The sequence below is a fragment of the Xenia sp. Carnegie-2017 genome, unplaced genomic scaffold (genome assembly GCF_021976095.1).
Source record: "Xenia sp. Carnegie-2017 unplaced genomic scaffold, XeniaSp_v1 HiC_scaffold_22, whole genome shotgun sequence".
Taxonomy (NCBI): domain Eukaryota; kingdom Metazoa; phylum Cnidaria; class Anthozoa; order Malacalcyonacea; family Xeniidae; genus Xenia; species Xenia sp. Carnegie-2017.
In genome coordinates, this window is record NW_025813485.1 from 5,678,731 (window position 1) to 5,706,662 (window position 27,932).

At 34.8% G+C, this 27,932-nt stretch overlaps 3 protein-coding genes and 1 long non-coding RNA gene across 8 annotated transcripts; 3 read left to right on the forward strand and 1 right to left on the reverse strand.

Moving 5' to 3' along the window:
* The first annotated feature begins 56 nt into the window (after positions 1-56).
* LOC124446541 (cell division cycle protein 20 homolog) lies at positions 57-3,824 on the forward strand. Its single transcript, XM_046997384.1, has 7 exons — positions 57-688; positions 779-904; positions 1,002-1,195; positions 1,614-1,708; positions 1,933-2,155; positions 2,347-2,472; positions 2,661-3,824. Exons 1-7 carry the CDS (start codon positions 208-210, stop codon positions 2,967-2,969), a joined length of 1,554 nt encoding a protein of 517 aa, XP_046853340.1. The 5' UTR covers positions 57-207; the 3' UTR covers positions 2,970-3,824.
* A 1,888-nt stretch (positions 3,825-5,712) lies between these two features.
* On the reverse strand, positions 5,713-23,139 carry LOC124446248. Of its 2 annotated transcripts, none has more exons than XR_006948368.1 (4): positions 22,731-23,139; positions 16,459-16,565; positions 12,174-12,280; positions 5,713-6,133 (listed from the first exon to the last, which is right to left on the reverse strand). It is a non-coding gene; the product is annotated as an uncharacterized LOC124446248 (long non-coding RNA). The 2 variants fall into 2 exon arrangements; XR_006948369.1 differs by lacking the exon at positions 22,731-23,139 and adding an exon at positions 22,335-22,490.
* On the forward strand, positions 8,038-13,209 carry LOC124446247 (retinal homeobox protein Rx1-like). The gene is made up of 3 exons (XM_046997084.1): positions 8,038-8,436; positions 10,923-11,197; positions 11,836-13,209. Exons 1-3 carry the CDS (start codon positions 8,226-8,228, stop codon positions 12,370-12,372), a joined length of 1,023 nt encoding a protein of 340 aa, XP_046853040.1. The 5' UTR covers positions 8,038-8,225; the 3' UTR covers positions 12,373-13,209.
* LOC124446246 (upstream stimulatory factor-like) lies at positions 22,063-26,174 on the forward strand. 4 transcript variants are annotated; one of them, XM_046997080.1, is made up of 5 exons: positions 22,063-22,159; positions 23,217-23,895; positions 24,535-24,619; positions 25,086-25,251; positions 25,634-26,174. In XM_046997080.1, exons 1-5 carry the CDS (start codon positions 22,073-22,075, stop codon positions 25,859-25,861), a joined length of 1,245 nt encoding a protein of 414 aa, XP_046853036.1. In that variant the 5' UTR covers positions 22,063-22,072; the 3' UTR covers positions 25,862-26,174. The 4 variants fall into 4 exon arrangements, with proteins under 4 accessions (XP_046853036.1, XP_046853038.1, XP_046853037.1 ...); XM_046997082.1 differs by having other exon boundaries at positions 25,086-25,239; XM_046997081.1 differs by having other exon boundaries at positions 23,217-23,890; positions 24,533-24,619.
* Positions 26,175-27,932: the final 1,758 nt, after the last annotated feature.

Consider the following 27,932-nt stretch of genomic DNA (forward strand, 5'->3'; position numbering starts at 1 on the left):
CCATTTTATTCCCTTTAAAAATAAATTGACCAATCAGATTTCGAGAAAAAGAGCTTTAAAAATGGCGACTTGGTGGCCATGAGAGTTTTCGCAAATCTTCGTAATACAGCGCCAAGTTTGAACGATCTGACGGGTTTAGACTCTTAATTTTTTGTTTATTTTTGTATTTCACTGAAATATCTTTTCCTTTTCGATAGTGACTGAAACATGAGCAACTTTCAATTTGAGTCCTCAATCGACAAATGCCTGGAAAGGCTCAACGCACCTCTTGCAAACTGTACAACACCCTGTTGGAAGAGAAAGCGATGCAACAGTTTGAATACCAGTGTGCCTTTGTCTCCTTATAATGGAAGTTTATCCTCAAGAACGCCGTATAAAACGCCGAAACGTATAAAACCAGTCGGTAAAACACCTATGAAAACACCACGATTGAAGAAAACACCGCACAAAACCCCTGTGAAAAATACCCCGCAGTTTGACCGTTTCATTTCCACCAGGGCAGTAATGGATAACGAGAAAAACTATTTTAAAATCATGAATGACAAAGATTCGGAATTTGCAGAAAATGAACAAAATCTTGAAGTACTCGAAAGAACTCGTCAAGAAAAAGTGATCAAAGAGAACTTAAACGAAGATTGTAGCTCAAGAATCCTTCATTTTAAGCAAAGTGCCCCAGCTGCTAGAGAAGGTTGGCGTATGTTTTCAATCTATGTGTAATCTAGTAATGGAATTCCTTACCTTCATTTCACCACCTTGTTTATACAATTTACATTTTCAGGTTACCAAAATAATCTTCGTGTTGTATACAGCCAAAATCGAGGATCGTCCAAAGTGAAAAGTTCTCGTTACATTCCTAAAGTTCCCGAAAAGATTTTGGATGCACCTGACTTGATGAATGACTTTTGTAAGTGAAGTACCTGTTGGTTCATAAAAGTGAACAGGATACTGGCATAGTAATGGCATAGTTTGGAACATGTATGCTTATATTTTTTCAATTTTAGACTTGAATTTGGTCGATTGGGGTTGCAACAACTGTATTGCGATTGGCCTGACTTCTGGTGTATATTTTTGTAACTATGAAACTCAATCAACAAAACAAGTTCTTCAAATGCCCAATGATGATTATGTATCAAGTGTATCATGGGTAAAAGATGGGAATGTCCTAGCTGTTGGAAGCAGTAATACAAACATACAAGTATGTTTTAAAATTATACAGTAAATTAAATTTTTTGATGTGCATCATATGATGACACCAACACTCACATAGGTAGGGATTGTGTTGAAAATGAGAATGAGCATTTAATTGACAACAATATGGCTGGGAGGTTGGAATAGCATTGCTTTAAATGTCAAATCTTTCATTGTAAGATCTGTAAGTGCTTGAAAATAGAGGTTTGCTTTACTATGCCTGTTTTATTTTTATTGCCTAGCGCTACCTTTCTTTTTAAATGCCATCCTGGTAGTCTTGTACAAAAACTCTTTAATACAATGAAGTTTGAATGTTATACCAACCCCATTTCTGCCCATGTATACAATATTACCACAGGCAGTATCTTTGAACTCACAGTGTGTTTAACAAGGTAATGAAAAAGCGTTTTCCATTTAAACTTCAGCTGTGGGATGTTGAAACAGAAAAATGCCTTCGAACTTTATGTGGTCATTCAGGGAGAGTGGGATCTCTTGCGTGGAATTCTTGCATACTCACCAGGTACATTATTACACATTTTATTCTTGTTGTGAATACAACTTGTGTATGAAAATCACCAACAGACTATCTTGTTTATAAGGCTACACCTGAATCTACTGCATATGCCAGCACACATGCCTGTATTCTGTTCATGAGGCACATACATTCCTATGTATGTGTGGGAGAAATTACAACTTACTATTGAAGTGAGAATGGTTACTGGGAACTAAATATATTTATTATAGTGGTGGCCGATCTGGCAAGATAATCAACCATGATGTAAGAGTGGCACAGCATATTGTCTCAACCTTAAATGGCCACTCACAGGATGTTTGTGGATTGGCATGGTCATCAGATGGTCGCACTTTAGCAAGTGGTGGTAATGATAATCTTGTCAATGTATGGTATCCCCTCAATAATTGTGAAGAACCTCTACATTCATTGACTCACCATCAAGCTGCAGTCAAGGTGAGTAATACTGTAATAGTGTAGGCCTGGTAACTACTTGTAGAAACCTAATGTTGTATCAATGTATTTCATAATTACATAGCCTTCATTTTTCTCATTTGCTGCTCCTATCTACTCTGTTTTACGTTTTCTTTACGTATATTTCCCGAAACATGCATTATGTATTACGTGTTTGCCGTTTTTCCATTCAGGCTGTATCTTGGTGTCCTTGGCAACGGAATGTGTTGTCAACCGGCGGAGGTACTGCTGATCGCTGTATACGTTTTTGGAATGTAACTTCCGGATCATGTCTCAATACTATTGACACAAAGTCACAGGTATGCGTGAAAATAAATTATTGAGGTAGGATTTCAAACCTGCATTCTCTTTTTTTTCGAACTGCCATTATGGTAATCAGTTGTTGCTTAAAATTATTGCTGACTGAATATGCTTCCATAGGCAAAAACCCGTTTAAATGTATGATATCACATGGGCAACCTAGTCTGTTTCTTGTTATGCTTTACAGATATCTAGCATATTATGGTCGAAGGAATTCAAGGAGCTAATCACCAGTCATGGCTTCTCGATGAATCAGCTGACCATCTGGAAGTATCCGACATTGAGCCGGGTTGCAGATCTTACAGATCACGCTGGACGAATCCTTTGTATGACGATGTCTCCTAATGGAGAGTACGTTGCGTCTGTTGCTGCTGATGAAACCCTTCGAATATGGAAATGTTTTGATCAAAGTCAGTTAAAGAAACGATCCACAACCGTTGGTCTTGCGAGGAGTTCCTCAAAAACCAATCTTAATATGATAAACAAAATTAGGTAGTTAATATGAGTTATCGGTGATTCCATTTTGAAGAATATTAATTTTCTCGATAACAAGTGGTAAATGTTTTACAAAACACTCTTTTCAACATAAAATCCTATCATTTAGCTGAACTAGCAATCTGCACATGTTAGGAATTTTCACAGACCCGAGTTTTCAGAAATTTAAAAATCTATCAAACATTGTGTTTACCAAAAAAATTTGTTTACCAAGACTTGGAATGGTGTTTTACGCTTGACTGCAATATTCAATCCCTTGTTTCCGATAAGTTTCAATCCTTACGTATATGCATCGATTTTCTTCATTGATTTATAATAAATGTAATACATCTACGTGTATGCATGGAACGTAGATTGACGTTTTTTTGATAGTATTTAATCGTTGATAAGTCCTGCGGAAAGTCGGTTTCTAATTGGCTTACTTCCTATAGAAGAAAGTTTGTTCGAACTTGACAAATATAGAGCGTTTTCACTTGATGGATAATTTAATCGGGTTCTTTTGCTAAAAAGACCAATATGGCTGACGTGTCTTTTGTTATGTTGATATGGGGATGAACGATTGAAAATGCTCTAGAGCACACATACAGTTGCAAGAGTAATTAACCATTACTGGATTTTGCACTGTTCATGATTATGTATATAATACTTAATATATATTTTGTAAATTATTGATGTAAGCATATGTAAGTAAATAAACATTTTGCACATAGTTCAACATAACTGCATGCAATTGGACAGCATATTTTATTTCTTTCGTAATGATACTAACTTTTTCTACATATTTTTACTATTTATTTGTATTCTTTCGTGCCACTTAATGCATCCTGTTAATATTAAATTCTATTCAAATTTGCTAGTTTTTTGTTTGCGAACATCTGTTTCCCCCATCGTATAACGAATTAATCCCAGTTATTTGATCCCAGAATTGTTACATGTTACAGAACATGGTTTTCATTGGGATTTCGTTGACAGCGCACATCAAGGTGCAAGTACATACTGATCATATATGTACGATGGACGTACTTCAAACTTCAATTTTCTAAGTTCAACCAACACATCAGAAACTTTGTTCTTTCCCCTCCCCCCTCCCCTTAGAAATTGCGTTCTTGCTTGTGCCCCCAGATGTAGAATCCTGACAACGCCTCTGCCGGTCAGTACGGCTACTGTTTGTACGTATCCCTGTCAACTTTATACCATAACAAGATCATTCTCTTGCTCATTTCGTGGTTGGATGTTTCAAATCAGAACTTGCCGATATCAATTTTCATCTCTTTGTCGACATGGTGTCCCGAATTTTGATTTTGATCACATTGCTAATTCCATCTTGAAATACGTTTATGCAAACACTCTCACCTCTTTGTTTATTGGAAACGGTTAGTGAGATTTTTCTTTGTCTTCTCCTTATGTTGGTAAAAACACTCGGGTATCACCAAAATTCCAGTTACCAGTTATCGAGGAAAAAGAAAGTTGAAAAATTGAAAAAAATTTGAGCAAAAAAGCTTTAGCGCAGGAAGGTAGAAATTATTATTAAATTGCTTTAAAAAGAGTACTCCAATAGAAAAACCGCCTGAGATATTGAGAGGCGGAGAATATCTAGAAAATGCATTAACTTGGTTCAAGTCTTTAAGGTTTTGCAAAAGAAATCACTGGCCAATTCATGCCTCTGTTGTATCGGTGAGCTATGTTTTCGTCGTCAATACCAAGGATGTAAAGGAGAGCCTCAGTGTATTTATTAGATTGTCGTTAAGGCAAAATGTTCTAAGGCAAGGAGGATGTTTTATGGATTTACGACGTTTGTATTTCAGTAATTATAAATTGTGGGCGAAAAGTTTGTGAGAAATTTCTGGTTGAATTGCTGTTGTAACATTAACAATTGTTCTGTTCTCCATAGACAATGCTTACTGTTATCTTAGAGATCTCGGCAGGACGTTTACCTAAGTGAGAATGTTTCTGTCGGCAAATATATACTTATACTTTACATATTATATGAAGTATCACAAGTGCAAACAAGTGAGAATGTTTCTGTCGGCAAATATATACTTATGCTTTACATATTATATGAAGCATCAAAAGTGCAAACACACACAAAAATGCTTGTTAGTTTGAACATATACAAGATATCAAAATAGATAAGTACTGTTCTGCTCTCAAGTTTGCAACTCAATCGATATTCTACAAGCAATGTACTCCCATACCATGGAATAATGTTCCAGAATAAACAATCGTCAAATGCTCTTTGCAAATACTCTAAATAGTTACTTTGCCTAAGGAAGCTGTAGTAGTTTTTGGCATTCTAGGGTGAACAATTATAATAATTAGACATAAAACGAACAATATTTCCTTAAAAGATTCGCAAAATGATCAGCTTTGGCAAAGGGATGGCTGTTAAAATGCTGGTTGCCAATTTTTATCAAATCTTTGTTTTTTTTCATGAGTCAGGTTTTTCTTTATAATTATTTAGTTTTATGAAATGTTATGAAAAATATGCATAAAACAATTACTGACGTACGCAACAACGTCAGTCATGTTTAAAAATTGATTTCCATTCCATCAATACAGTCCTCCCCCTCCTCAATACGCCATATTGCTTTGGCCACAAAATTATGGAGCGGTTAATTTGACTTATAGAAATCAATAGTTCGACCACTGTATCATTTTGCCCTCTGGCGTCCGGTCGCTGTCTTTGGCGATTTGTTATGATACATGAAAAGTCTTGCATGGATTTGCTTCGGCAAGTAGAACACTTCAATGGCTTGATGTTTTAATTATATGACCTGCACAGTTTCAATTTTGATAAGTTCCCCAGATGGTCACAGCTTTACAGTATAATATTTATCATCTTCAGCGCAAGATTAATTCTGTGCATCATATTAATCAAACTCTTGCTTTCACTAACAACGTTGACAACGTCTCAGGAAAATATAATTACATACAACTTTTATGATGTTGACCTAAGAAGATCTCCTGCCTTTAGTAGAGAAACAGCGTTTGAGACATCGCGTATTATAAAAAATGTTTATTATTATAAAATAATTTTCATCATTATTATTATTATTATTTATTAGATGGTTAGATGGTCTCCAGTCACCCTGACATTTCTCACAAGTGATTTTCAAAGGGCCGCATGATTTTCAGTGAAATCTACCGTAATTAGCCTCGTAAGACCTAAAACAAAATGAAAACAGTAATTGCAACAACTATCTCATCTGGGACAGTAGCATCATGACGACAAATATATTAATGGTTTCAGATAAGTTTATTGATAATTACTCGGATTATCTCCAATAGTTCGAATGTTTGCTTTTAGGTAAAAGTAAAAAGGCCCGCTGACGACATTTTTACTCGATAGATTCCTGCTTTTATTACAAAGTCACACATTGAGATTCCAGACTTCATTGGCAATTATTGCGCAACAAAATATCGATTATTACTTTATTAATCGTAGTGTGTGGCAAATTTGTGGTTTGAAATTGCTTTTTTCTTCGATCACTACAAAAAATAAGTTTATGTTGTAATTGCACTCGCGTTAATTGCAACAAAACTAATTGCCAATTGGCTTGGCTCCCCTCTGCAAGATTTGTGTAATTGCGATGATATCGATATGAAAAAGGGCAAACAAGTATGAACAAGTCCATCATTGTGAACTCTATTCAAGCCATCTTTGTTGAGCCAACATCAAAGATGAACGCGGTTCTTTTGATGAATATCTCACATTAAATAAACGTAGAAAAGGCGGTAGAGATAAACGGTTGCTCGCCAACTAAACATGAGGTAGACACGCCGCGGATTGTAGAAAGGTCTTTTAAATTTAATAAGATTAAGCCAAAGCATAAAGAGACAGCTTATGTATAAGCTATTCATATGATCCCACGTACACTGGATATCAGTAACAAAGCAAGTCGTTCTTGAAGCAAAATGAACATCCTAAATACAGCATGAAAAAATAAGCACATAAAACCTTGCTTCTTTTACACAAAATATTTGCAGTCTTAGTTTTTTTATGGGGGATCTTCGTGTGATAATAAATATACCCATATGTATGTCAAACATTTTTTAGTAAATCAAATAAAGAGTAAATTGTTTGTTAAAATTCCAATTCGAAAGGTTTGACGCCGGCAGATGCCGGCCATATTGTCAAGTTGCGTGCAGAGAATGCAGGAGCCAAAACAAGACGTCTTGAAACGATCTTAAAGCAGATTACTCCACTAGTGTTGGCAATTTAATTTTTCACCTTTTTCGCATGACATCGTTTTTAATTCCTGTTCTCTCTGTAATCATTTTTTTCTTTTATGATGTTTTTAAAAATGTACACATATCCCCAGTCGTCGATGTCAACTCGTTCTGATGAAATGCAGGGAAAAGTCTCAAAGTGAAAAGGTACTCTATAGCAATGGCTATTTGTCCACATGTGTAAAGTAGCTATATTGATTTCCACTGATGAATATAAATTCAAGAAACATTTAAATTTTTGATTTTAGTGAGAATCCATAGCTTTCTCATCTTCTTGTAACATACGTTCCCTCAGTTTAATTGCACCAGATCCTCCCTCACTTTCTGAACAATAAACTAGCTCTATTTGCTGTGTGTGTCACATCTAAACTATTGCTGTACACTAATTAAATTTCAATGAAGTGACACCTCTTAGACGGCGGTAATTAAATTCAATTAATAAGCAACGCAAATGTGTAAATTTTATTATTATATTTTGGAAATGCTTCTCTCAATATTTGCTAAAGTAGTTAAGGAATCACCGCCGTACTCAAAAACTGCTGCAGCGTTATACTTTTCCTCTTTAAGCCAAAAGGAAACTTTTTCCATGAACGGATTTTATTGGTCAATGAAAATGTTACATGACCTTTGAGCTGTACCTTACTTTCCTCGTGCAGCTCATATCCCATAAAGAAACTTTAATTCCTATATAATTACATCTTTATTGCGTATATATTCAGGAATTGTTATGTAAACTATTTGGGCCTAAGTTTAGCTTTACAATGTTTACACGTTACTCTAATTACATTCCGGCCATAATATAATGGTCTTCATTTCAAAGCTTTATCATTTCAAACTGATTCTCATTGGCTAACAACTTCAACACATCAAGCATTCTGCTATTAAAGTAGAATGTAGATAACTTTCTCGCCATTGATGTTAGGGAAACAATTTCTTAAGACATCGGCTGCCTCTTTCATAGACTAATCAATTGACAACAAGATCTACGCATCAAAGTTGTACACTATCGAAAAATTGAAGCGACATAATGGCAGAGAAAGGAGAGAAAGTTGCAGCTCCGGAGAGAAGTCAAACGCCCATTTCTCACAGTATTTCAGGAATACTGGGCTGGGAAAATGCAGATTTGGAAAAGAATCTCGAAAACACCAAACTATGTCAAACTCCTCAAACGTTTGCAGCAAAAGACCTTCAAGACACTGGAACCGCTGAAGAAAACTTTCAGTTGATTCCCAAGAAAGGTAGAGTCATGCAATGTTTTGCTATTTAGCTTTAACGCAACAGTAACTTTAGAATATATAACAAACAGCAAATTACGAAAGATACGAGTTTTAGACATCGTAAAAGGCGGTTCCGACAGTCATAAATAACACATTAACGTTTCTTCTGCAGTTATCACCTCACATATAACATGAAGGAAGCAAAAACTGCACTCAAAGATGTCATAACTTTTACTTACGGATCACAGACATAAATCAATTAAGTAAGAAAGTTTTCTTCCCCCTTTTCTGTTTGTTAAGTAAAACATCCATTGCTCATTTAGCAATTATTTCACGAGGTTTCTTGAGTAAAAGATACAAAACGCATGTATGTTTCTGCAACAGGTAAGGAACATTTGATATCAGTAGTTATAAAGCTGTCAGTAGAGGCGAAAACTTAAAATACTATATACGCATAAAATTTAACTAATGAAAAGCATCGACAATAATCAAAAATTTCAAAATTTCAACTCAACGTTTCATTATTAAACAACACAACAGTTGAGAATGCCACTTTTAATTTTTACTACTGAAGAACCATTTTAGCAGAATTTGTTATACAGACATAATCAGCATTGTGAAAGTTCACTGAACTGGAAATCTGCTTGTAATGTTTTCGTTTGGTTTTCTGTCACAAATATGAGCAGCAAAATGCTTAAAGAAATTTTCAAATTTGTTGTTGAAATCCAGCTTTACAAAGAAAAGTGTTATCCCGATAAAGAGAACATTCAAAATTGCTTTGAAACTCTCACTTACATCCATCTTGGTATTTGTCAGTTCAATTAAAGCTCATTTAATTACTTTTGAAAATTCTCAAGCACCCAAAGAGACTATAGCAATGATTTTTTTGAATCTAGCTCAGCGTGTTTATTTCGATGCACCTTGGAAGTTCGGAATAAAGCGTTAAATAATGGGCTCAATATCCTTGTGTTGAGTTACCAAACATAGTGGCTTGAAACCGATTGAATGTGCCGCTAATGACCTACTTAAAGCAGCTCTTTTTTTGAAAGGCTTTAAAGTTACACATCTACGATTTGCTTGGTGTTTCAAAGCATGCCAAATTTTTAGCATTTGTATAGTATTGTTTAAGTGGGTGGGATAATGCATCAGAGTTTTGAACTATAATCGCCATGCGAGGCCTTTCTTTTCTAATCTTTTATCAGAAAGATTGGAGTAACGGATTATCGTATTTCATATCTAATAACAACAGCTTTGCTCATGCACTCATAACTCTGCAAACTCAATGTGGCTATAGCTTAATCTAGTATACGATCATTCAAAATTCTTATCTGTATTTGTGTTATATGTTAAAAAGAGCATCATGTTGAAAAATAAATTTCAACAGTATCAGATAAATTTATACCAAATTATTCAATGCTTTGACACATGTATTTTAATATAGCTACATGCGAAATAGACATGGGGACTACACAAATAACATATTCAGTTGTCAGTTGCACAAAATATAACAAAAACCTACAAAAAATTTTCACACCTTTCCACGATTAAAATGTATTTCCTCGTAGCCGAAACTTTTAGCCTGTTTGTACGGGGAAAAAAAAAACACGTCAAAAAATCTTTGCATTAAGATAAATGAAATGGATTACATGGATTTTAGAACGACTAAATATCAAAAGTTAACAAGCTGTTATAAAATTGATATGGTAGCTATATTTGAATGAATTGCTGTTCACAAAAACCCACTTGAATACTTTACGCTTTGTGTGGCAGCAAGCGCGCACGTGGACACACAAATGTCGCATTATTAATAATCGACACATTATACAATGTCGCGTTTGTATTTTTAATCACAGTTAGAACATATGGAATTGAAATGAGCGGCTGGTTGTTTAAAGATATATAATACCCAGTATCTCGGGTTTAATTACGAGCTCAGTCGTTAAAACCTATTTCATAATGAAGCATCTGTTCTAAAAAAGTTCTTTTTGCTAGATTTTTTCCTTTTTAACGTTTTCATAAATGCAAGATAGATTAATCAACACGGCAATTGCTTCTCAGTTGGGATGCATAAACCAATTTGAGAAGCATGAATTTCACATTTAAAAGCTTGTGAAAATTAAACCTGTCTGTGTTCATGCTATAGTATTAAAAAATCTAAATAATATCTAAAGATATTTAAAACGCCTTAATTATGTAAGCAAACCAAAAATAACACTTCAATGCGAGAAAACCAAACGAGTGATGCGCAAACTACCGAGACCGATGATCACAACATAATTAATGGGGCCCCTAGCTGTATAGTAGTTTTAACTTCCACTTTTCCATACGAATAAATTAATGAAACAATTTGAACTTACGCGATGACTGCAATGGTACGTCTAGTAAAAATAGCAAAGATAGAAACATAGCTAGTGTCCAAGTTTGTTGATTCTCGTGTTTATTGCTGTGCATTAGCTATGTGCATCATGCACTGATAATTAAATGACACAATGTTTTTATACATATAGAAATAAGTGCAAAAGCAGACAGGTTTGCTGCAAAGAATGGCAGCTCTAATGTCTCCAGCGAGAACGAAAATGAAGAAAGAAACACACCAATTCACGAGAGCCAAATAAGCATAAATGGACTTGACTTAAAGAAAAAGAAAACCCGTTACAGAACAACTTTCAGCTCCTACCAACTGGAGGAGCTGGAAAAGGCGTTCGACAAAGCTCCCTATCCTGACGTTTTTGCAAGAGAAGAACTTGCGTCAAAAATTGATCTTACTGAGGCCAGAGTCCAGGTACAAGTGCATTTAACTTTATTAAAGTGTTTATGACACCAAATTTTACCATATTGTTTTTTTTTATTGTATTGTAAACTGACTATAATGTTGACTTAACAACTTTTTAAATAAGATTGAGTCACTTTAAATTGAAGATATGTAACATTTCTTTAATGTGCTAAGGACATTGTTGTGACATCAAATTGGATAATTAGCTCTAGGAAAAACTAGTTTTTGTCCACAGTTAACATTGCAACACCGAACTTTGGCATCTCTACAAATATTCATTTAAACATTTATACGTTAAACTTTGTTTTGTTTGTTTATTAAACGTTCTAACAATGTTGAAAATTGATGATCTTTAAAATTTCATTATGCTCTGTGATCTTATAACGATCTCATTTGCATAAAGAAAAAAGTTATTATCTCTGGAAAAAAGTGCAATGACTAAACTTAACTGAAGAGGTTATAAAGTAATTTTATGTGGTTTTTTCAATACAATCAAAAAAATTCATGATAAAGCCGCTTCGTGTCATAAAAACTTTCATTATGCTCGTTTTACTGTAAACAGTAGTTGAACAATCAGTATCTAATATCCATTCTAATAAGCAGAGAAATTAATTTGCAACATTCATTGAAATTCCAATTTCTCTTAGGTTTGGTTTCAAAACCGAAGAGCAAAATGGCGGAAACGCGAAAAAATGCGAGCGTTTGGTTTTTCTCCTCAAATATACTGTACTAGATTCGATGGTTACCCCCAGATATCTCCTACTACCCTGGGATATCCCTTTCCAGCTTCTGCTATCGCGTACTACCACCCAACACTTTCTTGTGACAATGCAGGTACTTCATACAGACAAAATATGCAAATTCCGGTTGATATTCGGCGTTATGCAACGAGGTACGAGTATCCTACAGATGGGTTTGTGGCATCTTTAAGTACACCCACGTACCATTGCTCATGCAGCGGATTGCAACAGCAATGTCTACTTACATCACCACCATTGTCTTCAGCATCTTACAATTCAAAGAAACATGGAATTGAATCACTGTCCCCACCTGCTCAAGATAAGCGCTTGAGTAGTATCTTTACGCTACGTACTAAAGCGAAAGAATATGAACAAAATTATGTCAGAATAAAAACAGAATTCGATGAGAAAGAGAAATCCAGTCAACAGTTACAGCAATGCTAGAACACTATAATAACAACTACTTAAGCATAACAACAGTTGATTTCCAAAACATAACAAATGGGCGTAGAAAGATAGATCATTTGGGGGGGGCGGATAGTTTTTAAGTCAATTGTTTTCAACGGATTACAACCACTAAAAATGACATGCATATATGAATGTAAGCCCCCCCCCCAATTATCGATTTTTTACACTCATTTTTAGCAAAATATAATTTCAGTGGGCTTTTGTCATGTTGTCACTCACTTTTAAAATTTTAGTTTTGGTGCCTCACTCTCATTATTTCATGAAAAAAATTTTGGCAGCCTTTCACAATGCAACCTGCGTAAACATCATTTTATTTTTTTAAGGGCAGTATATAGTATGCCTGTAAATCTTAGAAGTACGAGCTAAATTTGGGAAGTTTCATAACTTAAAAAATTCAAAAGTACAAGGAAATTTATGAAAATCTGTTCTTGCATTCTTCTCAAGATCAAACAATCATCGACTTATCAACAACGATGAATTTTACGCAAGCCTGTAAACGTGAAAACTTTGTAGCTAAATTTTCCTTGTGCTCTTTTTCATAGCAAACACATGAAGCCACCTTGTTATGCTCACAGCCTGGCTTCTTGCAAAAAATAAAAACAATTCTATTATCTCATTTGCATTACACAATTAAGTTTTTAACCGTAACTTTATCCGCCACCTCATTTTCGACTAGCGTGTTAAATAGCAAGATTAGTGGCGTCGCAATCATTTCTAATGTCAACTTTGTTCAAATGGGGCGTTTACCCCGGCGCAAACACTTGACTGTAATTGCAACATTTTAATACTTCAGATTATATCTCATTACTCAAACCGAGTCGAAACGAGTTTACACACAAAAAATCTTGAAAGAAAAATGAAATACAATTATTTGCTTAGAGACAAAAATTTTGATATAAACTCAGTTGTTGGCAACAACCCAAGTTTTGAACTTCTCCAGACCATAATTGCAAATGTATTTTCTTGCGAAAAGTCCTTTTACTAAAATGTGCACATTGCACTTGTATGAAAATAAGAGAACCTACTGAGTAGAAATTAGAATCTTTTGAAACAGTTATTTTGCATTCATTGTTAAAAGTGTGGTGATAATCAACAAATTGACTTGAATTGTTGACAACAACGATTTCAAAACTATTTGGATGCACCAATCCAGTGATCACATCTCCGAAATACAACTCGTCGCAAGCAAAGTCAGTGTTTAAAAGTGCAGAGTCCGCTATTTGCTGACACAATTTCTCATGAATGTAGCTAACTTCCATTAAAGTTTAGTAGTTAGTGGTATAGAGACAAATCCTGGAGGACCATGTTTAATTTTTTGATTTGACCATAAAAGCAATTCGAACGTTAAATTTGAACTGTAACATGTAATTTTTACTAATAGGTTTTCCTAGAAATAAATATAGAAATAAATATTTCATCCATGAAATTTGTAGAGGACATGAAGAAAAGATATTTATTGTTCACCAAAGGACCGACGGTAGTTATCAAAACAGCATGAGCAACTTTTAGGTAGATAAAGCTGTCATTAAATTTGATGTAACGTTTGTTTGTTCTTGTCATGTCATTAATTCCTGTTTGACGCAATATTCAGTACTGTATGTCGAACTTGTCGTACGCAAATCAAGTTCGCACTTTACGCAAAGAATGGTGTCTCACGAAGCCTCAACTACAGTATTTAGCTCGCATTCACCATTTGGTTTTTCATGGTATATGCCAAGGAATGTATTTCCTTATCCAACAACATTTTTTTATCCTTGGACACGAACTTCAGTGCCTTCGATGTTTCAATATCCAATCTATAATGATGAGTATTATTCAACGGCCAGCAAGTCAATTGTATGTGGCAACAAATTCAAATCATTTTATATTAAAGATATACTCGGAGAAGCAGAGTCTCAGCCGCCGGATGAGAGTTTACTTTCATCAGGTTTTAAATAGTGTATATTTCAACTTTTCATATCTTTCTTAGTGATGAATAATGAAGTTAGTCATTGGTGTATATCCTACATCCTTAATAACCTTTGATTTATCAGTGCAATTATTTAGGAAGGGCTCAAATCATGTATCAAACTCAAAAATTTAAGATTCATAAGGAATGATAATATCAATTGATAGATGAAAATTATCAAAATAATGCAAGTCATCTTCGTCAGAGCAGTTGAGGTTATCCTCATTTCAACAACTACCTTTCTATTTAACGCTATTAGAAGCTAAAACACGAAGCCTTCAGTCATTAAAACTTTCAATCGCTTAGATGAAAACTAAACACACGGAACAAACTGTTTATCTTCAATCTAGATAACACATAGTGTTAAAAAGTATTTAGTTTTAACAAAACTTTTTATTTGAAAAATTCACTCCCTATTTATAAGCGTGTATGTATTCACGCGACTGAGTATTTAAGAACATTACAGAGTAGATATCGCGTAGAACATAATCGCTCCTTATTTTTTATTATCTGATCGTTCCATAAACGTAGTAGATATTAGGGCTACTATACTTTCTGAGTTGGAAGAAGATGAAAATGACATACTTTCTAACTCTTAAATTTATTGCCATGAGCGCGTGCCCACGGCCCATCCATAACACATTTTACAAATTAGAAAACTCGGGGGGTGGGGGGTGGCTGAATGAAAAAGCTGGTCGGGGTTAAAAAAATTTGCAAAGCAATTTTTTAGCGATAATTCCGACCTTGCTTGTCTTCTATGCTGGCAGACATAACAACAATTTAAATGTTTAGTCTTAGGGTGTGTACAGTTTTATCATTAACTGGCCATGTTTTTTCATTTAATGTTGTGGTCATTAGTTCTTTATGCTTGTTAAAACTATCACTTTTTTAGTCCTTCAAAAAGAGCGACAAAACTTTTTCTTTACCAAACGCAACTTCGCAACTGCACCAGTCTATATTAATGTGTAACTCTTCTCTGAAATTTTAGAAAGAGACACTTCAGCGCAAGGTTGTTCGAAGAGTCACATTCTGAACGACATGCCAGAGAATGTTTTTTCGTTCTACGTGTTGCCAACGCAAAAGGAAAGAATGAGTTATACATCTTACTCGAGGACAAGGACAACATTTAAAAAAGAACAAATACAAGTGCTTGAAGGAAAATTCAGGAAAAACCGTTATATTAGCATGCCTGAAAGATTGAAGATGTCCGAAGATCTAGGTATAAGCCAAGTAGCAATAAAAACTTGGTTCCAAAATAGGAGAATGAAAGAAAAAAGGCAAAGCAGAGAAACCTCGTGCTAAGGACATTGTTGTGACATCACAATGGATAATTAGCTCTAGGAAAAACTAGTTTTTGTCCACAGTTAACATTGCAACACCGAACTTTGGCATCTCTACAAATATTCATTTAAACATTTATACGTTAAACTTTGTTTTGTTTGTTTATTAAACGTTCTAACAATGTTGAAAATTGATGATCTTTAAAATTTCATTATGCTCTGTGATCTTATAACGATCTCATTTGCATAAAGAAAAAAGTTATTATCTCTGGAAAAAAGTGCAATGACTAAATTTAACTGAAGAGGTTATAAAGTCATTTTATGTGGTTTTTTCAATACAATCAAAAAAATTCATGATAAAGCCGCTTCGTGTCATAAAAACTTTTATTATGTTCGTTTTACTGTAAACAGTAGTTGAACAATCAGTATCTAATATCCATTCTAATAAGCAGAGAAATTAATTTGCAACATTCACTGAAATTCCAATTTCTCTTAGGTTTGGTTTCAAAACCGAAGAGCAAAATGGCGGAAACGCGAAAAAATGCGAGCGTTTGGTTTTTCTCCTCAAATATACTGTACTAGATTCGATGGTTACCCCCAGATATCTCCTACTACCCTGGGATATCCCTTTCCAGCTTCTGCTATAGTGTACTACCACCCAACACTTTCTTGTGACAATGCAGGTACTTCATACAGACAAAATATGCAAATTCCGGTTGATATTCGGCGTTATGCAACGAGGTACGAGTATCCTACAGATGGGTTTGTGGCATCTTTAAGTACACCCACGTACCATTGCTCATGCAGCGGATTGCAACAGCAATGTCTACTTACATCACCACCATTGTCTTCAGCATCTTACAATTCAAAGAAACATGGAATTGAATCACTGTCCCCACCTGCTCAAGATAAGCGCTTGAGTAGTATCTTTACGCTACGTACTAAAGCGAAAGAATATGAACAAAATTATGTCAGAATAAAAACAGAATTCGATGAGAAAGAGAAATCCAGTCAACAGTTACAGCAATATTAGAACACTATAATAACAACTACTTAAGCATAACAACAGTTGATTTCCAAAACATAACAAATGGGCGTAGAAAGATAGATCATTTGGGGGGGGCGGATAGTTTTTAAGTCAATTGTTTTCAACGGATTGCAACCACTAAAAATGACATGCATATATGAATGTGACCCCCCCCCTCCCCAATTATCGATTTTTTTACGCTCATTTTTAACAAAAAAAGATTTCAGTGGGCTTTTGTAGTGTTGTCACTCACTTTTAAAATTTTTAGTTTTGGTGCCTCACTCTCATTATTTCATGAAAAAATTTTGGCAGCCTTTCACAATGCAACCTGCTTAAACATTTTATTTTTTTAAGGGCAGTATATAGTATGCCTGTAAATCTTAGAATTACGAGCTAAATTTGGGAAGTTTCATAACTTAAAAAATTCAAAAGTACAAGGAAATTTATGAAAATCTGTCCTTGCATTCTTCTCAAGATCAAACAATCATCGACTTATCAACAACGATGAATTTTACGCAAGCCTGTAAACGTGAAAACTTTGTAGCTCAATTTTCCTTGTGCTCTTTTTCATAGCAAACACATGAAGCCACCTTGTTATGCTCACAGCCTGGCTTCTTGCAAAAAGTAAAAACAATTCTATTATCTCATTTGCATTACACTGTTAAGTTTTTAACCGTAACTTTATCCGCCACCTCATTTTCGACTAGCGTGTTAAATAGCAAGATTAGTGGCGTCGCAATCTTTTCTAATGTCAGTTTTGTTCAAATGGGGCGCTAACTCCGGCGCAAACACTTGACTGTAATTGCAACATTTTAATACTTCAGATTATATCTCTGCCGGTCGTGTGTTAAATCGGTCATTACGTCTTGTGAAGGAATGCGTTAATTGTTTAATTATTTTATCTTACAGTATCATGAAGGAAAAGTTGTTGTCGTAGTCTATTTGTTGTTAAACGAGGTGGACATGTTTTTTCAGCTGCAATAAATGTCACCGCTCACGAACACTTCTTATCTTCCATTGGAATTTAAATTTCTTTTGGCAGTGCATATGCCATTGCCACACAAAACTATTGTAGATACCTTTCGTAGCGAAACAGACATGTTGAAAAAATAGGGTTAAAATTTGAATTACGTTACCAGAAAAGTCATCTTAAGCTGGTTATTATGACATACTTTATTAATCTTATACAGATAAAGTGCTTTCACTGCTTTGATCATTTTTCCAATGTGATTGGTTGATTTAACATCATCGATTTAACTCGGGTTTACAATACTCATTACTCAAACCGAGTCGAAACGAGTTTACACACAAAAAATCTTGAAAGAAAAATGAAATACAAATATTTGCTTAGAGACAAAAATTTTGATATAAACTCAGTTGTTGGCAACAGTTTTGAACTTCTCCAGACCATAATTGCAAATGTATTTTCTTGCGAAAAGTCCTTTTACTAAAATGTGCACATTGCACTTGTATGAAAATAAGAGAACCTACTGAGTAGAAATTAGAATCTTTTGAAACAGTTATTTTGCATTCATTGTTAAAAGTGTTGTGATAATCAACAAATTGACTTGAATTGTTGACAACAACGAATTCAAAACTATTTGGATGCACCAATCCAGTGATCACATCTCCGAAATACAACTCGTCGCAAGCAAAGTCAGTGTTTAAAAGTGCAGAGTCCGCTATTTGCTGACACAATTTCTCATGAATGTAGCTAACTTCCATTAAAGTTTAGTAGTTAGTGGTATAGAGACAAATCCTGGAGGACCATGTTTAATTTTTTGATTTGACCATAAAAGCAATTCGAACGTTAAATTTGAACTGTAACATGCAATTTTTACTAATAGGTTTTCCTAGAAATAAATATAGAAATAAATATTTCATCCATGAAATTTGTAGAGACATGAAGAAAAGATATTTATTGTTCACCAAAGGACCGACGGTAGTTATCAAAACAGCATGAGCAACTTTTAGGTAGATAAAGCTGTCATTAAATTTGATGTAACGTTTGTTTGTTCTTGTCATGTCATTAATTCCTGTTTGACGCAATATTCAGTACTGTATGTCGAACTTGTCGTACGCAAATCAAGTTCGCACTTTACGCAAAGAATGGTGTCTCACGAAGCCTCAACTACAGTATTTAGCTCGCATTCACCATTTGGTTTTTCATGGTATATGACAAGGAATGTATTTCCTTATCCAACAACATTTTTTTATCCTTGGACACGAACTTCAGTGCCTTCGATGTTTCAATATCCAATCTATAATGATGAGTATTATTCAACGGCCAGCAAGTCAATTGTATGTGGCAACAAATTCAAATCATTTTATATTAAAGATATACTCGGAGAAGCAGAGTCTCAGCCGCCGGATGAGAGTTTACGTTCATCAGGTTTTAAATAGTGTATATTTCAACTTTTCATATCTTTCTTAGTGATGAATAATGAAGTTAGTCATTGGTGTATATCCTATATCCTTAATAACCTTTGATTTATCAGCGCAATTATTTAGGAAGGGGGGTTCAAATCATGTATCAAACTCAAAAATTTAAGATTCATAAGGAATGATAATATCAATTGATAGATGAAAATTATCAAAATAATGCAAGTCATCTTCGTCAGAGCAGTTGAGGTTATCCTCATTTCAACAACTACCTTTCTATTTAACGCTATTAGAAGCTAAAACACGAAGCCTTCAGTCATTAAAACTTTCAATCGCTTAGATGAAAACTAAACACACGGAACAAACTGTTTATCTTCAATTTAGATAACACATAGTGTTAAAAAGTATTTAGTTTTAACAAAACTTTTTATTTGAAAAATTCACTCCCTATTTATAAGCGTGTATGTATTCACGCGACTGAGTATTTAAGAACATTACAGAGTAGATATCGCGTAGAACATAATCGCTCCTTATTTTTTATTATCTGATCGTTCCATAAACGTAGTAGATATTAGGGCTTCTATACATTCTGAATTGAAAGAAGATGAAAATGACATACTTTCTAACTCTTAAATTTATTGCCATGAGCGCGAGCACCCACGGCCTATCCATAACACATTTTACAAATTTGCAAAGCAATTTTTTAGCGATAATTCCGACCTTGCTTGTCTTCTATGCTGGCAGACATAACAACAATTTAAATGTTTAGTCTTAGGGTGTGTACAGTTTTATCATTAACTGGCCATGTTTTTTTCATTTAATGTTGTGGTCATTAGTCCTTTCTGCTTGTAAAAACTATCACTTTTTTAATCCTTCAAAAAGAGCGACAAAACTTTTTCTTTACCAAACGCAACTTCGCAACTGCACCAGTCTATATTAATGTGTAACTCTTCTCTGAAATTTTAGAAAGAGACACTTCAGCGCAAGGTTGTTCGAAGAGTCACATTCTGAACGACATTCCAGAGAATTTTTTTTCATTTTACGTGTTGCCAACGCAAAAGGAAAGAATGAGATGTGCGTCTTACTCGAGGACAAGGACAACATTTAAAAAAGAACAAATACAAGTGCTTGAAGGAAAATTTAGGAAAAACCGTTATATTAGCATGCCTGAAAGATTGAAGATGTCCGAAGATCTAGGTGTAAGCCAAATAGCAATAAAAACTTGGTTCCAGAATAGGAGAATGAAAGAAAAAAGGCAAAGCAGAGAAAACCCCGTGCAATAGTTTCTGAGTTGTAAATAGTTTCTGAGTTTCATCATCAGATAACACAGTCACAGTCCATACTAGTACTTGGTTTTCAACTGACATGTCAGTTGAAAACCAAGTACTAGTATAGACTGTGACTGTTCGTTTGATTGAGGACTTTTCAGATTTGATTGTACCGTTATGACACAACACGTTAAATAAGCTAGCTATTTGGTTTTTGGGAGCGGACATGATAATTAAACGTACGATAATCTTGTATTGAAATTGTGTTATTGTTATTTGAGGGTTTAAAGTTACAAATGGCTCACGTCCTTGTTGACTTATACTGAGAATAAAGTCACAAAAAAATTAAAAAATTCCTCATTAATTGAACTGTAGCTACGCTGATTCACGATCATTCCTCTTATTTGGAAACTGAAAATTTTTTAAAGTTGATTAAAATTTAATTGTTTCTGATAGCTTATATGGAACATGTTGTATCAGTGTTATTGTATGAGAGTGTATCGCAATTTGTCATATCATTTACTCCTATCTATCTCCTCATTTTCCTTCTACAAAATACGCGAATAAGGTAGCTGTAATGTTATATTTAGTGACAACACTACCACATACTACTTCTGTAGTCCCGTGCGGTTTACATCGGATTAATTTTGAGCTTTCTTGCAATGTACGACAAATGCGACTACAAGCATATATGCTTTGAAAATTCAATGTAAACATTGCCCGTCTACTTTGACGCATGCGGAGAACGAGTATTTGAGCTGAGGCTGAGGCATGCATACTATACTCTAACTTGCCCTGATAAGTAAGCTTAATTGCAAAATTTGGTTAAAATGAAGACCAAATGAAAAATGGTGTCTGGTAATGATGCAAATATTTTTTGTATCACAAGAGGGCAATAATCATATCGCGTATCCAACAAGCAACCCAAAAACAATTTACTATTGTACATATGAAATTGAAAGCGGTTGTTTCAGTCGATTAAAACAAAATGCCCTGCGTATTTACTTCTGTAGAAAGTAGAACTTGCTTAACTTGACTTTACCGTAGAAGGTCTTCTAATATGAGGCATGCACATTGGGAGCACATATTTTGTGTAAAAAGCCCGTGAAGCCTGGTCGTGTCGGTCGTGCGCAGAAAATTAATTGAAACCGAGTATATTTTATGCGTGATACTACTCATGAACCAAGCATTACTGTACGTTCTAAAAATTAACATTGATTTATACATAATTAATGTACACTGTATTAATTATTAAGTGTTTCATCACATTGCCTCCCCTTGAAGCTACGATAACAAACACATATACATCTCAGGGCTGTAGTGTACATAGCCATATAGAATTATCAGACAAGTTCTGGTCTTTTGAACATGAAACAAATGAGTACAATTTTCATGGCTGAGCCTGAAGGCTAAGCCCGGGTAAATGAATCACAATACTCGTGAACTGAAAAAGAACTGTTTCCTCCATCAAATTTTATCTTAACGTAAGAATATGTCAAATTGTTCCTAAAATTATCAAAAACAGGAAAAGTCATCGACTTTCAATATCTAATGTCAATTCGAAATTGCAGGTGAAGTGCTCTGTTATTGTTTCTGAGTTATGTTATGTACGGCCCTGGCTCGCAGTGGCCAAACTCCAGCTGTAATTGTCGAAATTCTAGCGCGGTTAAACGTGATTACCACGAGGTCGATGAACTCAGCACCTGATCAGTGACCATTTCCTTAAAGACTAAATTCTTTCCTAAATTGTCATGTGTTTGGAAATGCAGACATGCAATGGCCGTATTTGATTTGGATCTTTAACAATTGTCGAAGTAGTAATCAAACAAGTCAGAAAAACTTACATAATCAAGTTAAAGTGAGTAATTTGTGGATTGTCTTCATAGCATGGTAAAATTCATTATTTTAACTCAATTTATACGATATATACTTGAATGTATTTAGTATGTGACAATTTATAACATGAAATTTTAATCTTAAAATTGTATCAGGTGATAATATTGATGCATTAATAACATTTCGACAAAGCATACCATGTGAGGTCTTCCGTAGATTTTTCAAAAGTTTGTTGAGACCTTGACAGACACATTTAAGAGAGACGTCATTTGTTTCTCAGTTGCGTTCCTAGTCGACTCATACAATCGAATTTTATTTTCTTTGCTTCCATGGCTTTGGGCTCATTCAATTGAAAGCAACGAAGTTTAAAAATAAAGCCAATTTATGTCGGTTAAAAATCATGGGCGGAACTAAAGTTTTTGGAATTCTCCGGAGAATTTCATAAGAGAATTCAATAACTCATTACGATTCCACTCGGTGGTATTCACGCACAAAATTTATTTACATTTTAATGACTGAGAAACAACAGCCAGTCTGTGGTGAAATTCAAATTTTTAGTAAAACGGAAAGAAAGTAGAAGTATAGAGACAAACCTTTAGGTGAAAATGGGACGCATATTGAAGTTGTCTGATCCGCCTTCATTTGTCGCCTGAATGTGCATATAAAATTAGAGTACAAGAATGTTTAAACAATTATATATGCGCATTTTTTAAATTAGTTTCCTACTTAATTTACTGTGAGTCTCCGAGAATCTAAAATTTACTGGAACTTTGGCGTCAAAGAGCCTCCTAGCCCAGCATTATGCGTCCATTAAAAATAACACGTTGCTTGTTGCTCGACAATCAAAATATAAGCGTTTGTCAATAAAAAATAGAAGAAACTTAGAAAGAAGAGCAAAAATAGATTCTTTTGAAATACAGACCACGTGACAATATGTAGCGAATAAGCATTCAGTATTGTTGTGACACGTGTCATATTTTACAGCGACACACAGAGCTTGTTCGGCTTCGCGTTTGCTATATCATGTGATTCGAAGCGTTGTTCCCGTGGTCTAAATTTCGTTCTTCTTCGTTCATAAGATTGCTCACATGACCAATTTGTTTGATCCCATGACCAGTTCAAATTCGCCAGCGCTTGACATGCTCGAAGGGGCTCTGGACTCGGAAAAACCAAGCGATTTAGAGGAAAGTAAAGGACGAGTTTTGACAGCCACAAGCCCTGAACATGAAAGCGTTACTGTCACGGTATCAACTGTAGGTGACGACCCATCAGTAGCAGGCTCGAGCTGTCTTGGCTCGCAGTCGAATCATGCTCAAAGGTACGCCGATCCGAATGCTATTCAATACCAATATCGCCCAGACACGAATCTAGATGAAAATCATGTACACACATCGGCGAATTACGGCAACGGCACTCACATCCGTGTTGTCCAAGTGCATGGCGACGAAGGCGAACACACGCTTGATCGAGTCGATGTTCCAGTCTCCGAAAACAATTTCGTGCAGTCTTCCCATGTTGCTCAACCAACTGTCATACAAAGTCCATTCCCTGAATCTCCACCGACTCAAGTCGACGGTGATTCTGGTCGATTTGCTTACTATTCGCATGCAACTACTGATCAAGGAAGTGCAGGGCAAGGTGAAAGTATAGATCCAAATACAGCTTACATTGTGAGAACGGTACCCGTTAGTGGACTCACTCAGCCTTCTTCACCCATTCCTGCGGGAAATGTGATTCCTGTCACTCAGGGTACCCAAGGTATAAAATTTGAAAAGTTCTTAAAAAATTTTTGTAAACTTCAGTATAAAAGATTGTATTGTCTTATCTCCTATGGACATTCTGGGTTGTGTGAACTGTATGACAAATAAATGCCTAGAGTTTTCATATGATATATTACAATTAAAATCAATTATCCACATTGAATATAATTGTCATAGCCTACATGGATTATAATCTGGTCGTAGGTAGACCAGTTATCTTGAGTAGCTTGATTTTTAAAACCTCTTACCATCCCCACTAACTACCACCAACCCACAAACAGAAATTTTTTGTTTCAAAATGTAATTTGAATGTGATAATTACAGACTTGATTATCTGAAATGAGGGAAGTTTTTAATAGATGTTCAAAAATAGGTTAGATTGTTCATTCACAAAATTCGTTTTTTTAACTGTCTTTATTTTATAATTTTTGTCATGTTTATGAACAACAAAAATTCCTGTATTACAAATTTTGTATTGTGTGCATTTATTATGTACATTATGCCACAAATATGTTTTGCATTATACAATAATACTAGTGATGACATTTTTAATTATGTATTGAATTCTTTCACAAAAGCTTGCCAAATGGTACTGGCGTGATAAAAAAATGGTATTAAGATTCTGTCATAATTTTAGGGCAGTTTTATGTGATGATGCCTCAAGATGTCTTGCAAGCTGGAAGTCAACGAACTATTGCTCCAAGGTCTCATCCTACCAATACGTAAGCTATGAATATTGTTTGTATCAATTCATCCAATAGCCTTCATTGGCTGGGGACGTTATTTCCAAATGGACTTTCTAAAACAGTTTAATCATACCTCTTTGCATTTGCAAGATACTGCCTTTTTATGATGTCCAATTTATACGGAAAGTTATGTCACATTGCATATTGAGTGGCTGAAAATTTATAAATATCTTTTAGTTGTCTACCAGCTTTTGGATGAAACACCTGCTACAAATAATTGCAACAAATCAGTCAAAATTCAATACATGTTGATAAACGTTGTCAAAGTTTAAATATAAGTACAGTACAGAAACCGACTCGTGAATTGTGTTTCTTTCCATTCTAGTGGATTAGCTCCATTGTTTGGGTTTTTTTGTCATGCCGTTGTGCATGTTCATTGGCAGTTAGTCATAGCTGAATGTTTGTGTTTTTTTGCAATATCAGTTTTTACTCCTTTGAACAGGAAAGTTGATAGTCAAAGAACCCCACGTGATGAGAAAAGAAGGGCAACTCACAACGAGGTTGAAAGACGCAGAAGAGACAAGATCAACAACTGGATTGACAAGTTGGCAAAACTCTTACCTGAAAGTGACCAGGATCATTCAAAGCAAGGGCAGGTAGACGTGAAAGTACGAAAAAGATTTTATCTATTCAGAAATGCATGCTGCCTGTGCTTATTGAGCTTAATAACGAAATACAGAATATGAAATATAATTTTTATTTTGATAGTACTAGCGACAGCGTCCTGGTTTCAGACATAAATTGTTTGATCGAAATCTTGTGTTAAGCACGATTTGTTATCTTAGAAAAAAATAAAGCGTTATGAGTGGAGTGTAAAATATTCTTAACTTTGCCTTTGCAATTAGAATCATAACCAATTTGTCTTTAAAGTAATTGGTTGTTCATTATCATGATTTTCGACGATTGTATTTGTATGAAATATTTTGTGCAAAATATTTTCCATAAAATGTCGTCAGACATTAACTACAGATATATTACATCGTTTTTCAGAGCAAAGGAGGTGTTCTTGGTAAAACCGTCGACTATATACACGATTTAAGGTCAGCTAATGCACGAATGGCAGACGCAGTAAAAGAAAACGAACGGTTACTGATTGATGTTGAATTGATGAGGCAACAGTATGAAGAAGCGACAAAAGAAGTTGCTATGCTACGAACTCAATTGCAACAACATGGTATTGAACCTGTGTCTACGTCAGCCAATTCGCAACCACACTAACTTACAATGTAGCTACTGACTTATGTAAATTTGCCATATATGCTGTAACCAATCGTGCAAATTCAGGTTACCCAGCACGCTAATAAGGAGATTTTCTCCCGAGAATACGAAAGGTTATTTATTGATTAGAATTCAACATAGAACGCGCCATTTTTAACATAAAAATCTTGTAAGGATTACCGTATACTAATTATTTGGCATCTTTTTGCCATTTCTAACTATATCACCATTTCTACATATATCGCCATCGCCATATGTAAATAGATGTTTTGAAATTATCATACCAATAAAAAAAAGAGGTAATTGCATTTAACTATTTGAAATATAGAATTTTGTAACATAGTTTTCAGCTAGTTGCAATTGTCGTCATGTTTTTCCTGTCACTTTTACGAACGAAAGTCTACCTAAGTTTCCTGTATACCATCACGTACCAGAACTGATTTTACTTGAAATACTTGAGCTCGTTGTTATTGGTGAATAATTCCTTTTTACTCGAATTATATGTCCTTACTTGAATGAAAGTAACACAAACTACATTCAATTTATTTTCACGAATCAAATTCATCAAACGAAAATTGTCAAACTCCAACAAAGTTGATTGTGGATGGCTGGCAGGCTCGGACAGGCTATTGTGCCATTGTGTCAAAAAAAAGGACTTTTTTACTCTGAAGATGACTACCGCTAAGGTTGTCGAAACGTCAAAAAAACAACAAAAACAGTCCTTAGGACTATACCAACCTGGACGATCGACATTTACAAACATGTAACATTCAGTTTTGTAAGATAGCATACGTATAAGAGTTAAAATTGCTTATGCGCACAAAATTATTGCACAAGTAGCTCCATGGCCAAAGGTATTAGCACCCGGTGTTACTGACCAGTTTGATCATCACCCTTACAGTTGAAATGGAGGGCCTTTAATTTGGAGACAGTTCGAGTCTGGTAGATGGATGCAATAACTGTTAATTAACATGTTACCATTGACTACACCATTTGTAGTCAATGGTAGCCGGTTGATATTAACCTACTTTAATGTGAACTGGCAACAAACATTTATTCATGTATGACGAAGTAAATCTCACCATATTTAACTTCGTGTGACAAAATTCTCGAAATAGTTTATATGTTGCATTAACCTCGAAAGGTTTTAAAAAACTTGCTATCTTCTTTAAACTTGGGAAATTCTTTTAAAACTTGTAAATGAATTATAAAACTGACCATGAGTCATGACAAGAATCGGATTTTGAAGATTACCTTGGGGATTCCGTTACAATATGATATTTAAGAGCGACAACGCTAGTAGAGGATCCTAAGTAAGAGGTAAGGATTTTGAAGATTACCTTGCAGATTCCGTTACAATATGATATTTAAGAGTGACAATGATAGTAGATGATCCTAAGTAAGAGGTAACAGAGGCTATTTATCGAATTTACCAGCACAATATTAGATTTAGATTTACACAAATTTGCTTAGTCTTTGGCTATAAAGAATTACCAGCCCTGACGCATACTTGATGATGCAAATGTATGCAAATGTAATAACAAAATTTGCAATCCATAGGATCGAGGATAGGATAAAGCTCTTATCATAAAGGTTTCGTTTTGTATAAATCAAGTTGCCAGATGTTGTTAATATCCTAAGCTCGCGGTTTCGGACTTTTATTCCCATTCCCGAGGTTGCTGTCATAAACGAAGAATAAAATTGTTAAAACGCTTCGGGTTTTTTTTTCAATTTGTTCTTACTTTTTGAAAAAGAAGATAAAAACAAAACAAAACACGGGAGCTTGTTTCAGCAACTCAAAAATAAACAAAACAACTGATAAATGCGGATATTATGTGATTATACTCTTTATTCTTAAAATCCAACGTTGGCGTGGATTGATCAATTGCCCAATTTAATAAAGAAAATACAGGAATATTTTAGCGGTAATGTAAAAGAGCATCAGCCATCAGATGCTATCTTGTTAAAGTCTTTATTTCAGTCCCTTTATAGAATCACTACCAAGTTTTATACACGTTTTCACTGAAAGCAACTCCACTCACAAAAAGTATGAATGGAAACATCGAGGCTA